The sequence below is a fragment of the Pristis pectinata genome, chromosome 30, assembly GCF_009764475.1.
Source record: "Pristis pectinata isolate sPriPec2 chromosome 30, sPriPec2.1.pri, whole genome shotgun sequence".
In the NCBI taxonomy this organism is placed as follows: Eukaryota; Metazoa; Chordata; class Chondrichthyes; order Rhinopristiformes; family Pristidae; genus Pristis; species Pristis pectinata.
In genome coordinates, this window is record NC_067434.1 from 23,405,399 (window position 1) to 23,421,602 (window position 16,204).

General features: G+C 43.7%; 1 protein-coding gene across 1 annotated transcript in view; it reads left to right on the forward strand.

Annotated features, from left to right (window-relative positions):
- Nucleotides 1–2,654: 2,654 nt before the first annotated feature.
- The window catches only part of camk2g2 (calcium/calmodulin-dependent protein kinase (CaM kinase) II gamma 2), a 400,303-nt gene continuing 386,753 nt past the window's right edge, over nucleotides 2,655–16,204 (forward strand). The window contains 2 exon segments of the mRNA XM_052041768.1: nucleotides 2,655–3,041; nucleotides 3,180–3,274. Coding sequence (XP_051897728.1) covers nucleotides 2,977–3,041; nucleotides 3,180–3,274 — 160 coding nt within the window. The 5' untranslated portion in view covers nucleotides 2,655–2,976.

Consider the following 16,204-nt stretch of genomic DNA (forward strand, 5'->3'; position numbering starts at 1 on the left):
TGTGGATAAGGATGCATGGAATTGGTGGTAATGTATTGGCATGGATGGAGGATTGGTTAACCAATAGAAGGCAGACAATTAGGATAAGTAGGTGTTTCTTTGGCTGGCAATCAGTGGTGAGTGGAGTGCTGGGCCTGCAACTGTTCATGTTGTATATTAATAATTCAGAAGAGGGGAGCGAGTGCAGCGTATCTCAATTTGTTGATGACACTAAGTTGAGTGGAAAAGCAAATTGTGCTGAGGATGCGGAGAGTCTGCAGAGAGATGGGTTAAGTGAGTGGGCAAGAGTCTGGCAGATGGAGTATAATGTTGGTAAATGCAAGGTCATCCACTTTGGAAGGAAAAATAGAAGATCAGATAATTATTTAAATGGTGAAAGATTGCAGCATGCTGTTGTGCAGAGGGATTTGGGAGTTCTTGTGCATGAATTGCAAAAGGTTGGTTTGCAGGTGTAACAGGTTATCAAGAAGGCAAATAGAATGTTGACCATTGCTAGAGGGATTGGGTTCAAGAGCAAGGAGGTTGTGGTGCAACTGTACAAGATACTGGTGAGGCTGCACATGGAGTACTGGTGCTGGTCTCCTTACTTGAGGAAGAATATACTGGCTTTGCAGACAGTGCAGAGAAGGTTCACTGGGTTGATTCTGGAGATGAGGGGGTTAGCCTATGAGGAGTGTGTCACCTGGGACTGTACTTGCTGGAATTCAAAAGAAGGGGAACCTTATAGAAATCCATAAAATTAGATGGATTAGAAAGAGATAAGATAGAAGCAGGAAGGTTCCTTCCACTGGAAGGTGAGACTAGAACTAGGGGACATAGCCTCAAGATTCAGGGGAGTAGATTTAGGACAGAGATGAGGAGAAACTGCTTTTCCCAGAGACTAGTGAATCTGTGGAATTCTCTGCCCAGGGAAGCAGTAGAGGCTACCTCACTAAATGTATTTAAGACACTGTTAGATTTTTTTTTTACTAGGAATGAAGGGTTATGTGCAAAAAGCAGGTGGGTGGATCTGAGTCCACGGCCAGATCAGCCATGATCTTATTGAATGGTGGAGCAGGCTCAATGGGCCAGATGGCCTACTCCTGCTCCTATTTCTGGTGTTAAAGCAGGGTCTGGAATCACCCTCTGGATCAGAGCTGTATATCTGGACCTCCATTGTTCTGCAACAGTGATTCACAATTCAAAAGTACTTTATTAGCTCCAAACCATTTTGCAATAGTGCAAGGTCACATAAGGAGCTATTTAAATTCAAGTTTGTTCTTCCTCTGATGTAACATCTTGTATGAAAGAAGTCATCTCCAACTGTACAGAATTCAGATACCACAGTGGAGACTTGGCACAGATTTTTATGCTCAAGTCCCTGGAGTGGGACTTGAACCCATGACCTTCTGGTTTTGCAGTGATCAGGAAACCAGCTGAGCTACTGCTTAATAACCTATACTCCAAAATACACTACACTGTGAAATATACTTTAAGTAATAAGAGTTGCAAATAAGTTTGAATTTATTTCAGTTAGTCAATGCTATTAAATATTGTTTAGAATCTGTAGCTGTCTCTCTAGTAATTATACATCTGCACATATCATGTCAATTAGTAGGGGGTGTAGTAAAAGGATGATAAGCTTACTTTGGCAGTTTCCATTACAACTGTGGGTGTCTGAATTTACCATGGTGATCTGTAAAATGAAAGGCGGTAATAGCATGAAGTGGGAGATTGTATATCTACTTCATTGAATTGAACAGTCTGCTGATTCGCAATGAGATGCTGGTTCATTATCACCCATTTTTTACACTATCAAATTTCACCTCCGATGACAATAAAATGGTGATTGCATTACATATTTGCACCCTGGTCCAATTATCCTCTGCCCTTTAAATCTGCTTCACTGGACCACTGTCAATCAGTTTCACTGGGTGAGCCATCACTATTCATATGCCAGACTTCTGATGACAATCCTGTATTCTACCATGGCAAGTCACCTCCAGGGGAATGGAATGAACTCTTCAAGGTTGTTCTCAAAACCTCCTTGAGTAAGTACAACATCAACTCTGTACCTCATAGGAGCCTCTGGGCCAAGATGGCTTAAATACGAGGAGCTTCTGAACGCTTTTGCAACAAGAGTACGTGGAAACCCTGAGCAAACAGGAGAACTAAGGTACAGCAGCCCAAACCACCCATCCACCTGCCTTGTTGGGCACCGTCTACCCCACTTATGGCAAAGACTGTAGAATATGCACAGGAATCACCAGCCGTATGGGCACCTGTGGAACTGGAGAGAAAGAAAATCATCCTTGACTACAATGGAATATCAGAGATGATTTCACCAGCATCAGACACTTGAACCTGACTTCACCAGTCTTGATCCATTGACAATGAGACTAATTGGGCTCCCAGTCCAGAGAAGTACCCAACACTGCTACATAGAACCACCCAGAAAGATTGGCTTCTCCGAGGTATCCACTCACTCGCCTTCCCCACAGAAGCGACAACTGTGACTTTAACACGACATTTCCTCTTTCTGAGACTGCTCGCTCCCGTCCAATGCAAAACAAAATAAGGGGAAATACAACTTATCCTCAGCGCTGTTGAAACTCCCCAACTAATACATTACTGCCAGGTCACCCCTTAGAAACACGTGATGAGTTTGTCTCAATTGCACGCTTGGTAACAACCGCCAGTATGTTTGCAGGCAACTTAATCCGAAAATAAAAGCAGAACTTTCTAAGCGTGTTTATGATGCTTCGTATGAATCTTGCCTTGCAGCAAAGATTTTAAAAAGAACCAGTTTTCAGGGTTAGAGTAAGTTTGCGGATGGTGTCAAGCAGCGCTGCTCGGTGCTGAGATCCGCTCACGTCCTGAGTTGAGAGCTCTTCCCTCTCTCTCTCTTGTAATCTCGCGTTAGCGGTGCTACATTTGTTCTCCCCTGCAACTGACAGGCGAGTGCATGCAAACCAATTCCAGGCTTTCCATTTCAACATGGCCACTACCGCAACGTGTACCAGGTTCAGCGAGGAATACCAGTTATGCGAAGAGCTTGGGAAGTACGCTGCCTCACCCTTCCTTGCAATAATTGCCCCAGTTCTTTTGCATTTCAATCGCCCCCCTTTTTCTAACCCCCCCCCACCCTTCCTCTGTGTCTCTCCACTACAATCCCATGTTTGTTTTTTCCCTCTCCTTAGGGGTGCATTCTCCGTTGTTCGCAGATGCGTGAAATTATCCACGGGGCAAGAATATGCTGCGAAGATTATTAACACCAAGAAGCTGTCTGCCAGGGGTAAGTGACCCGGTGTGTGTGTCTGTGCTGAGGGTGGGAGGCAAGAGGGTGGAGCAGTTGGGAGCTTCTGTGTGACTGCAGAGTGGGAGCATTTGTCTGGGTGCAGACAATGACTGGGGGTCAATGTTTCAAAGTAAGGGGGGGGGGGGGGAAGACAAGCTCTGTCTCCACTCACCCTCACTGTGACAACAGGGTGATTGGCAGACGGACGCTTGACACAGGAGACGCCACAGATGTATCTGCCCAGCCTTTGTAGCGATGATTCTGCGTGTTTTTTTTTAATTGGAGTGTGAATATCATTCTAATTTTCCGCGTTGTATGCGGTGGTCTGGATTAAATGGTTACAGGTTTCATCAGCCGGGAGTTAAATTGTGTCAGGGCGAGTTGTTGATGCAATGTCCACACTTAGCCGGCGTCTTGTTGACACCAATTGTAAAACTTTGTATAGGGAAGATGTCTCGTAATATACAGCCCTTTGGTGTGTGCACGTTGTGTTGTGAAGCCGGATTTGTTTCGTTGTAACTGGTGGAGTGGAATTTGGGATGAGTTGAGGGACGATAACGTTCTCCGCACCGCCTGTGTGTGTTGGGAGGGGAGTGTGTTGTGTCGGGGTGAGGCTGACCGCCTGTTAGCACCAAAATGCACCTTTATTGTGGCGTTAAACCCTCTGCGTTTTTATTTGCACCGTGGTGTTCGGGCCAAACCTAAACCCCTGGCAGAACAAAACAAAACGAGAGACTGAGCGAACAAAACCTCTTTTAAATAATTTAAAGAGCCAGCAAGAATTAATGGTGACCGGAACTAGGTACACATTTACTGTCAGATGGGTTAGTTGTTGCCAGAATCGCATTCTAAGCTCAACTTTCCACGCCGTGGTTTCAAACCAATAAATACTTGCTTTACAACTTGTATGGTGCATGCCACTCATTAAACCCTGCAGTTTGTACCTGGAATCATTGTTGTCTGCACGAACTCTGAATCCTGTAACGAGCCCTCTCTAATTTCTCAACGCACTGTCTGAATTGCCTTCTCTTAACATCTTGCAATACATCCCCGGGTATTGCAAGTTTAATCAATGCACGGGGAAGGGGTAGGAAACAGTAACTCTCTGGAGTGTAAGCGGGGTAAGTTGAAACTAAATGCTGCATGAAACATTTTAAAGCAGCGTTTTCTAAAACTGTCAACTGTCTTTACACCAAAAAAAAGTTCGTTAAAAGGGACTTGCATTGCGGAAATCAGACGATGTCCACTTGGCATGTGGTCATTGTCCAGAGTAGCTGTGTTGAACTATTTCTTGAGTGACCTCGACACACCTTGAGATCAATGTTTTGGTTTTAAGATGCTTGGGACTGTGAACCAAAGGTCAGGGATATTCTCTTTTTAATGGGGGTGCAGTAGTGGTGTTTGGCCAATTTGGAGGGGGGAAGAGGGGAGTCCAATTCACTGGCTGTTTGGGAGGGAGGGAGGAAGGAAGGAAGGGGGGGGGGGGTCACTTCAGCCGCAATGCAGGTGTCGGTTGTACATCAGGGGAGGTCAGTGAATTATTTGTACGATTCTGTAAGAAATAAGAGAACATTTTATTTTGGTTTTAAAGAGTCCCGATTTGCAGTGTTGCATTTTGCAGTGTAATAAATTAACAAAAAGATATGCAGCGCGCCTCTTTCTTATCCGCCCTCCAATCTTTCGGCCTCAGGTGATGAATCACACTGTCCACATCTAAATCACGCATTTGCTGCGACACAGCCGGCTATTTTTAGTCCTGTCTTCCCGGGTATTTTGTTCAGCGGTGCCATAAGCTGTAAATGTCATTTGCAGGCTTTAGTGTATCTTGTGCGCGCCACGTTTGCAGTTACATGTCATTGTCTAGCATTCTCCTTTAAAAAAGGAGCAACGTAGATTTCAAGTGTTTTATTATGAAATGAAATGTTGCCTTTCAATGAAATGTGCCTCTTGTATTCAATGGCTTGGCTGGTCACGGCCCTCTCCCTTCCTCCCTCTCTGCTCCTCTGAAAATGCTGGTTTAATGTCAAATGTGTACACTGGATAACAGCAGTTGGGTGCTGCAGGCGTTTTCCACTCGAGCAAGTGTTTTATTTTCCTCTCCAGAGGTAATATCAAAAGGCAGCGCTAGGGGACACTCAGTAACTCTTCTGGTCTAACCCAGCTTTATCAGGGCAGCGCACCGTCTCGCTTTCCCCACCACTTTTCTTGCGTAATGGTGTTTGTTTAAAGGATATTTTATTTAAGAAAATCAGCATCTGGAAGTAATCTCTGCAGCTTTTTCAAGTAGCTAAAGCCATTTCAGGATAAGTGTAGATCCACTTTACAGGAACAGTGTGCATCGTTAACCTTTTAAAACTCCCCACTTGATTTTTCCATCATTTGCACTGCTGTGTTCTACCAGATGACTCCTTAACCAAGATCAGCCAAGTGCGTTGCACGCCCCAGTTTCCTTGTTATTGGTTGAGATGCAGTTCAGTGTGGGGAACCTGTGTCTGTCACTTCATGGTGCAGTGCACAAGTGCACCTTGCGATCTGCCTGTCCTAACTACTGCTGCATACTGTACCTACGTTGTTGTGTCTCTGGTGTTTTTTGCCTTGCGTCCAGTTGCTGGGGCTGTCCTGCCAACTGTCTGTCATAATTGGTGTAAAGGGTGCAAGTCCATTCAAGTTTATTGCCATGGGTATACATACCCAGGGTATAAGTGCCATGAAAATTAGCTTCTTGCAGCAGCAGCACAGTACATCACAAACATAAACTTCAATTAACATAAGTTATACATGGCTTACACGACACAGTAACTTTGGTGCAAGTTGAAGGAAATCTAGTCCGAGGTAGTGTTGGGGTTTTCAGGTGGGTTCAAGAACCCGATGGCAGTGGGGAAGAAGTTGTCGTTGAACCTTGAGGTGTGGGTCTTCAGGCTCCTGGACCTCCTGCCTGATGGCAGCATCGAGAAGAGGGCACGGCCCGGATGGTGGGGGTCCCTGATGATGGATGCAATATTCCCTTGGGAGCTGGCTGCAAAATGTCGCCATTCTCCGGTGCCACCATGTGACCTGCATTTTAATTTTCCTGTTTGTCTTGTTAATTAGAATCCTTTGCAGAGGGAATGTTGCCTCTGATGAGACATTAAGTGGAGACCCCATCTACTCTCTCAGGCAGATGTCAAAGATCCCATTGGTAGAAGACCAGGGGAGTTATCCTGAGGGTTTACTGGGCCAGTAGTTATCCCTCAGTCAAAAACACTTTTAAGAGGAAAGCCTTCTGTCTGCTTGTCACTTTTTTTGGGGGATTTTGCTGTGTAGAAATTGGCTGTCACATTCTCTACAATATTGACTACACATCAAAAGTACTTAATTGTTCCTGGCAGAGCACTTTATGACCAATGAGCATCACTGTATGAGTCTTTGAATCTTGCCTATTCCACTGGCTCCCTGACAGAAACAATAATTCACAAAATACAAAGGCTGGAAACTTTTCTTTTGGGGCCATTTGGCAGTCAGATATTTTACAGTTTGAGATTGTGGACTGAATATCTTCCTTTGTTGAATTAAAGCATCCTGTCTGGATGCATCATGGCTTGGTACGGCAACTGCTCTGCCCGGGACCGCAAGAAACTGCAGAGTGTTGTGGACACAGCTCAGCACATTACGGAAACCAGCCTCCCCTCCATGGACTCTGTCTACACTTCTCACTGCCTTGGTAAAGCAGCCAAAATAATCAAAGACCCCACCCACCCTGGACATTCTCTCTTCTCCCCTCTCCCATCAAGCAAAAGATACAAAAGCCTGAAAGCACGTACCACCAGGCTCAAGGACAGCTTCTATCCTGCTTTTATAAGACTATTGAACGGTCCCCTTGTCCAATAAGATGGACTCTTGACCTCACAATCTACCTCGTTATGACCTTGCACCTTATTGTCTGCCTTCTCTGTAACTGCAACACTTTATTCTGTGTTCTGTTATTGTTTTGCCTTGTACTACGTAATGTACTGTGTAATTAAATAATCTGTATGGATAGCATGCAAAACAAAGTTTTTCACTGTACCTCAGTACATGTGACAAACCAATTTAATTTGCTTGCCCTACTCTCCTTATGGGGCTGTGTCGGAGCAGCATCAGAACTGTCCCAAGTGCCATTAACATTTAATGTCGGAAAGGTTCTAATCTATGTGGTGCATTCAGAGGCAAATACTCCCATTCCCGCAAACGTAATTTTCAGTATTGAGTTAATGGGAAAGTAATCATGCAAGGTCTCTCTGATCTAAAAGCCGTGGGTGGAGGATACTAGGGCAAAGATGAAGGAGGTTGGCTTAGCATGACAAAATTATCTGTGCCATTCAGTGGTAATGTTAGGAAGCAGATTTTCACTTCAGGGGTAATGGAAATCTTCGTAACCATAAATAAGGTAGCATCATTAAAAATATTATACCTGTGGCTGTAAGCTAATAAACCAAATTACTTGCTTTTCTTTGAAGGCAGTTATTTGTTACTTCCCTGTGAAAGCTTGGCTCCTAGTGTCGTTCACAGAATATTGTTGCTACAGCCCTGGCTGTAGCTTTTCTTCCAGATCCCGAGCATTAAATGGTGCAGTTTGCGTGTTATCAGCTGGGATTCAATGTGGCACATTAAAATCCCTGCACAAAATTCTACGTGTGGTTCTTGGCAGTGTTCCCATTTCTTTTTCACCTGCAAACCATGAGCTGGTTAAACCAACTCATTCTGATTCTACACTTCTAAATTCTTGGTAAAATTAATTTGAACTTGGAGTCATAGAGAGCACGAAAACAGGCTCTTTGGCCCACTGAGTCTGTGCTGACCATTTACACTAATCCTACATTAATCTCATTATTATTCTCTCCACGTTCTCACCAATGTCCTTGTGATTCTGCCACTCACCCTCACACTAGGAACAATTTACAATGGCCAATTTAGCCCAACCGTCCCCGTGTCTGGGGGAGGAAACCGGAGCACCCAGAGGAAACCCTGGCGGTTACAGGGAGAACATGCAAATTCCACACACGTGGCACCCAAGGTCAGGATTGAATCTGGGTCTCTGGTGCTGTGAGGCAGCAGCTCTGCTAGCTGTGACGCTGTGCCACTTTAAGGAGGCAAAACTTCATAATTAACAAAGACAAATCTTTCAATATCCAGGAAGGATTCTACCAAGGTCCTGTCAGCCCGGTAGAGATCTTTGTCACTGCAGGTATGGAATTCTAGGAATAGGTCCCTAGAACATCCCTTGGCACTCGCATATGGTCGGCTGCAGCATGCTGGGGTCACAAAAATAAGTGCTGGAAATCTAAAATAAGAACTGAAAATGGTGAAAATAACAGGTCTGGCAGAACCTGTGGGGAGAGTATTTGTGTTTTGTGTCAAAGTCCTTTTATTTACACTTGGTGGGCGCAGCATATGGGTAATAGGAAATTGTGAGTGAATTATGCCACCTCTTATTGTTGCATGTGAGACTGACACACAGCTCAGTTAGTGTTCAGAGATTCTGCTACAATCATGATCTTGTGTATTAATTTGGAAAGGCCCAGGGTGCAGCTCGTGCAGTCTTTCCTGTTTTAGTTAAAGGCTTTCAGATTTCTCTTAAGCAATGCTAACCGAAAATCCTCAAACTCCATATTTTACTAGGTCTATTTTGTGTCTGGTAATTTTATCTTTTTGAGATCATTGTACTTGAACAAGCTACTTAGTCTAATTAGCATCCTAATGTTGTCCAAGTGAGTTAGTAGTCTCCCTCTGACTTGCACACATTCCTCTGTATTTGTTTGCAGCAGTCTGTTTCCTGACTTTTGCCCACAGTATCCTGCTTTGTTTAGTTAGTTAGACAAATAGGAGAGACTAAGTGCCACTCCTCAGTTAATATTACTCTGAATAGGCCAACCAGTTTTTCTTCCTGCAGTCAGAACTGACCAGGTAATTGAAGGAGAAAGTCATGTTCGTGTCATGAGTCATTGACTTCCAACTCAAATACTTTGCTGCAGCTGCATGATAAATCTTTAATTTACAGCTTGTGCCCAAATATAATTCCTTTTTGTTTTGTATAAAGCATCGGGTGAAAATTTATTTGGGAAAGTGATCATAAAGATAGGTATAGGCTGAGAGAAGAAAAATCTGCATTGGCAATATTGGTGTCATGTTTTTTGCCCCAAGATAAGCTGTGCTTGACTGATGTGTCAAGCTTATTTTTGCCTTTTTGTAATTGAAAAGCAAAAAATTGCAAATGCTGTAAATATGGATGGGAAATACAGGAGATACTCAGCAGGTCAGGCAGCATCTGTATGGAAAGAAACTTGTTAAATATCTCCAATGTTTTCTGATTTTATTCCATCCCTGTAATGTTGTTCAACACTTCTCCTCCTATTGCAATTCTTGTTATCTTGTGACTATACCTATATGTTCTTCGCTTGCCCAGGTTAGAGTCATAGAGCAGAAACAGATCCTTTGGCCCATCTAGTCATAGAGTCACGGAAACAGGTCCTTTGGCCCATCTAGTCCATGCCAACCTGATCTTCTGCCTAGTCCTATCTACCTGCACCCATAGAATCATAGGTATTTTAAGGACCTTAAACTTAAGCTCATCCAAACTTCTACTGCCCATGTTCTGGCTTGCAGTAAGTGTTGTCTACCCATCAGCCTTGCCCTCATTGGCCAACACCAGCTCCATGTAAAGCAGTGCCTCAATTTTAAAATTCCCATCCATGTTTACAAATCTTTCCAATGCCCTCTCCCTATCTCTGTAATTTCCTCCAATCCTATAATTCTCTGAATTTTCTCGTCTTTAACTCTGGCCTCTTGTTCGTTCCCCAATGGAATCACTCTGCTATTCAGGTTGTGTCATCGGCTACAGAACCTTTCCATGGGAGCTTAATAAGGCAAAGCAAAATCTAGATGATGGGCTGGTTGCTTAGTGGCAGTTTCCATTGACTGGTGAGTCTAGAATGAGGAGGAAGTGTTTCAGGATGATGGGCGGGTTATTTTGGATGGAAGTGGGGAGAAATTTCTTTACTCAGCTTGTAAATCTTTGGAGTTTTCTACCCCAAGGGATTGGGGATGCTGAGATTTTGATATTGATTTTTTTGTTTTTGGAGCTATGTGGATTGGAGGAGGAGGTGGAGTTGAACTGAAGGATCTGCCTTGGTGGAGGAGGATGAAGGGGCTGTATGGTCTATAATTGCTCTTACTTTTGTTAGAATCTATTACAGAATTGTTCGGTATTTGGAGATGCTGGAAGAAGAAATTAGTCGCAAAATGTCAAATAATTGTTGCACCACAAAGTGGTGCTGGGTCTGTGCTGGCTTTTTGCAAAGCAATCACGTCACTCCCATTCCTGTGCCATCTCCCCAAAGAAGAGCAAGTTGTTCTCGCTCAGCTGCCTTTCCATTTCCCTTTGGAGGACACCAATTCATTCTGCTTCCACCACTCCTGCAGGCAGTGGATTGCAAATCCTGACTATTCGAAGTGGGGGAAAGAAAAAAGTTTTTCCATTGCATTCTCCTTGTATCCTTTCCTCCCCCAAATTTTGAATGGTGTATTCTAGTCCTTGAACCATCCACTGATTGAGAACTGTTTGCTCTGTCTAAACCAGTCACGATTTTGTCCGCCTCGGACAAATCAAATTTGCAAAAAGACGTATGGGTAGGTTAATTTGGGTTTAAAATGGGCGGCGCGGACTTGTTGGGCCAGAAGTGCCTGTTGCCACGCTGTAAATAAAATTTTAAAAAAATTAATATTCAGAATGCTGGAAGTAGGTCAAGCAGCATTTGTGGAGGCAAAAGGTGCAGGGTCTTGGCCTGAAATGTCGACTTGCACCTTTGCCTCCAGAGATGCTGCTTGACACGCTGAGTTCTTCCAGTGTTGTGTTTTTTGGTTCCAAATTCCAGCATCTATTCTCTTCTCTTCATACCTCTGCTCTCAATATACTTTGTTCTTATGGGAATAACCCCATTCTAACCAGTGCAGCTGAATCCCCTGTTCCTGGAACCATTTGAGTAAATCTGTTCTGCATAGACCAAGATTCCACATGATGTGGGCTGGAGAGGTCGGTTGGCAGGTCAGTTGTTTGCCTATTCAGATTCCATAGTTGGATAACTTAGTCCACCCATCTGTTTATGTGAGTTTAATGCAGCAGTACAACAATCCCTTACAGACTCCTGTATTGCACCCTCCTAATGCTCCTAATATTCCTCCTTTCACTGCCTTATGTTACTTGGAAAATTGGACTGGACAACAAGAAGATACAGTATCCCAGAGAATGAGGCTTGCATTTACATTATACCATTCCAGACATTGCAAGGTGCTTCAGCTTTCTCCAACCTAAAGATGTACCTTTCAGAAGTGCAGTCAATATGGAAAACTCAGCAGTCTAATTCTGCACGGTAGGCCCCCCCACAAACTTCATCCATTGGGCAGAAGGTACAAAGCCTGGAAGCACATACCACCAGGCTCAAGGACAGCTTCTATCCTGCTGTTATAAGACGATTGAATGGTACTCTGTTACAATAAAATCTCACAATCTACCTCATTATGGCTTTGCACCTTATTGTCTGCCGGCACTGCACTTTCTCTGTAACTGTAACACTTTATTCTGCATTCTGTCATTGTTTTCCCTTGTACTACCTCAGTGCCCTGTTATAATGAAATGATCTGTATGGATAGCATGCAAAACAAGTTTTTTCACTGTACCTCGGTACATAAAACTTTATTTTAAAACTTTATAGGCAGGCACGGTAGTGTAGTGGTCAGCTTAATGCTATTACAGCGCCACTGACCTGGGTTCAATTCCGGCTACTGTCTGTAAGGAGCTTGTACGTTCTCCCCGTGTCTGCGTGGGTTTCCTCCAGGTGCTCCGGTTTCCTCCCACATTCCAAAGGCGTACGGGTTAGGAAGTTGTGGGCATGCTATGTTGGCGCCGGAAGAGTGGTGATACTTGCGGGCCGCCCCAAGCACATTCTACGCAAATGATGCATTTCACTGTGTGTTTTGATGTACATGTGACTAATAAAGATATCTTATACGGCACGGTAACAGGCCCTTCCGGCCCAATGAGCCCATGCTGCCCAATTACACCCATGTGACAATAATAAACCAATTTTACCAATTTACAAACAATGATGTTAGAACAAGCAGGTAATCTGCACTTTGCGATGTTGATTGATTAAATATTAGCCAGGACATTGAGGAGCACACCTTGTTCAAGTATATGGAGTTCAACCTGGAAAAGTGTGAAGTGATACACTTCGGGAGCTCAAATTCAAAGGCAGAGTACAAGGTTAATGGCAGGACTCTTAGCAGTGTGGAGGAACAGAGCGATCTTGGGGTCCATGTCCATAGATCTCTAAAGGTTGCCACGCAGGTTGATAGGGTTGTTAAGAAGGCATATGGTGTGTTGGCCTTCATTAGTTGGGGTATTGAGTTCAAGAGTCACGAGGTAATGTTGCAGCTCAAGAGAACTCTGTTTAGACCACACTTGGAGTATTGTGTTCAGTTCTGGTCACCTCATTATAGGAAGGATGTGGAAGCTTTAGAGAGGGTGCAGAGGAGATTTACCAGGATGTTGCCTGGATTGGAGAGCATGTCTTATGAGGATAGGTTGAGTGAGCTAGGGCTTTTCTCTTTGGAGAGGAGGAGGATGAGAGGGGACTTGATAGAGGTGTACAAGATGATAAGAGGCATAGATTGGACAGTCAAACTTTTTCCCAGAGCGACAATGGCTAACTCAGGGGGGCATAATTTTAGGGTGATTGGAGGAAGGTATAAGGGGGATATCAGGGGTAAGTTTTTTACACAGAGAGTGGTGGGTGCGTGGAACGCACTGCCAGCAGAGGTCGTGGGGGCAGATACGTTAGGGACATTTAAGAGACTCTCAGATAGCCACATGAATGATAGAAAAATGAGGGCTATGTGGGAGGGAAGGGATAGATAGATGTTAGAGCAGGACAAAATGTTGGCACAACATCATGGGCCAAAGGGCCTGTACTGTGCTGTAGTGTTCTATGTTCTATTGCATGGGCTCTTTCACATTTGCTCAAGAGGCTTGTTGTCTCGGCTAAAGGCAGCACCTCCCACAATGCAGCACAGCTTCAGTGCTGCATTGGAGAGTCAGCCTGGTCTTCATGCTCGAACCTTTGGGGTGGAAGTTGAACGCACCACCTTCAGGGCTACCCACTGAGCAATAGCTGACACATTAACTGAAAATGCTGAACTATAGTAGAATGGGGAAGAACCCAGCTGTACACCTTCATCTCCAATAAGAAGCCCTTTCTGACCAGTTGACAAAAGTGTACGTGTTGGAGATGTGTTTGGAAAGCACCATTTTTGCCAAGTTCAGGTTCCCGAGCTTGAAGTGACCATTGGGTGTTTGCTTCTGGGAATATTGAAACACGTGGTGCCAAATTACCTCTCTATAAAAAGAGAAGGGGGTAGTTGTATTTTTCCTAGGATTTCACCTAATTCTTTCCACTAACAACATGCAATTTTGTAATATGTTTCATGGTGGCAAAGGAATGCTGCTTCAGTTGCACTTAAGAAGTCTACAAAATAAACCTTTTATTACTGTTTAGCACAACTTAAATCTTGAGAAAAGAAACCTGATTCAGTCCTCTTTCTGATCGCTGTTCCCTTGTATCTGTGGGGTGAGAGCGCGCTATCTTGCTCTCCTAAACCAGGAATCAGGGTTGAGTGTTTTCCTTTAGTTGCCTTAAATACAAGTGCTGATTTTCCTGCACTTGGTGATCTGGATGAACCAGAACTTGTTAAATATGTTTAAGATTTTTGGATATAAAGGAATCAAGGGATGGCAGGTTAGTACAGGAAAGTGGCACTGTGATTAAAGTTCAGCCTCAGTCTATTGAACGGAGGAACAGAAGTCAAGGACATAATGCCTTGTCCAGCTATTTCTTATGTTGTCTTCTAAAATTTAAATCAGTGATGCATTGTTTTGTGTGTAGTTCCTCTGAGCATCCCACCTAATTCTTCCTGCAGTTAAGGCATTGTATTCTGGTACATTATCCAACAGGACATGGTTGTTTTGAGAAAACAATCACTTTGAACCTTTCATGTGATATTGCTGTCTGTTTTTTAACTGCAGCATTTAATGTTTTGTGGTCGTGAAGATCCAATAGATCTCGTTTTCTTAAAATATGACTTTCAATGTATTCGTTCAAGGCATGCAGATGGCACTGGTAAGGTCAGCAATTAATGATCACTGCACTTGCTCCTGAATAGGCAGTGGTAAGCCATTGTCTTGAAGTGCTGCAGAATGGTTGGTGGACATAATGCTGTTAGTCAAGAGCGAGGCTTTAATCAGCAGTGATTAAGGAAAGAACATGGAACAGTACAGCACAGGAACAGGCCCTTTGGCCCACCATGTTGTGCCAAACTAATTAAACTGGTTATTAAAAGCCTACTAAACTAATCCCTTCTGCCTACACAATGTCCATATCTCTCCATTCTCTGCACGTTCACGTGCCTACCTAAGAGCCTCTTAAATGCCTCTGTCGTATTTGCCTCTACTACCACCCCTGGCAGTGCATTCCAGGCACCCACCTCTCTGTGTTTATATATAAATAAACCTTGCCCTGAACACCTCCTTTGAACTTGTCCACTCTCACCTTAAATGCATGCCCTCAAGTCTTAGACATTTTCAACCCTGCTTATAAAGGAGATATATTTCCAAGTCAGCAAGGTGTGACTGGGATGGGAATTTCCGAGTGGTGGTGTTCCCTTGCACCTGCTGTGGTTGTCCTTGTAGGCGACACAAGTCTTGGTCTTGGGACTTGTGAAGAATTTCTGACGCAATGCATCTCTTCGATAGTACGCACTGTAACCCCAATGTTGTAATGTGGGAATTACTGAATGTTTAAGATATTTAAAATGCACTCTGAATTAATAGTTTGGGTAAGTGGGAGCAGTGTGATAGATATTCAGTGTAACTTTTAGTGTATGCCTCTTTTGCAATCACAAAATACTCAATATATTGCTTCAAATAGTATCAACCAACAGGTATATCCTGAGAGTTAAACTACGAAGAGTGTGAACCACCCTCTGGCTGGCTTGTGTTTAAACTTTATCATAAACATAGCTAAAAATTCTCCGATTGCAGTATTGAACATTTTTTTCCAGTAACACTTTCACTGTTGTTCTGGAAATGGTTAACATAGGAATTGCTCTTCCTGTGTGGTGAGCCTTGGGTCCAGAAGGCAAGGGACACCTTAACGCTTCCGAATCCTGTTTCCTTGCAGATACGTGACATTTATCCCGGGTGTTTGTTGGAGTGTGCAGTGCAGAATTACTGTGAAACTGTGGCAGCTATATCAATTCATCTTTATTGCCTGTTAATTGATTGCAACCTGAATTTTCTAACAAGGAAGCACTCCTTTTAATTTACTGATTAATTCTGCACACTTTTTCCACTTGAAGCATAAATCCCCATGACATCAGCATTCAAGACTGTTTCAGATTACTATAATGTGATGAGTTTGGTGTTCGTGTGTGCATTATTTTATATACCTTGCTATTCTGTAATAGGCTCAGGAACTACCGAAGAAGGTTGGCCAACATTCCTCCCTTCAGCAGCAAGGATTTGCCTTGTGTCAGGCTTTTGATGTCCTTGTAAAATTCCAGAGCATTTTTGCGGTCAGTGACATCGTTTCAGTCGTGGTTGTTGAAGTGTTGGCGGATGTGGGCATTGGGTTCTGCACAGCAAGATCCCACACTCAAAGTGATGATAGTTAACATTTTTTGTCTTAGTGGGGTTGGTTGAGAGAGTTGTCCTGGCCTGTCCACTGGTCGAACTCCCTACTCGTTTAGCAGCTGGCTGGGGGTTCCCAGTTGACATCATGCCATGGAAACAGGCCCTTCGGCCCACTAAATCCGTGCTGACCATCAAGCACCCATATTACACTAATCCCATTTTATTCT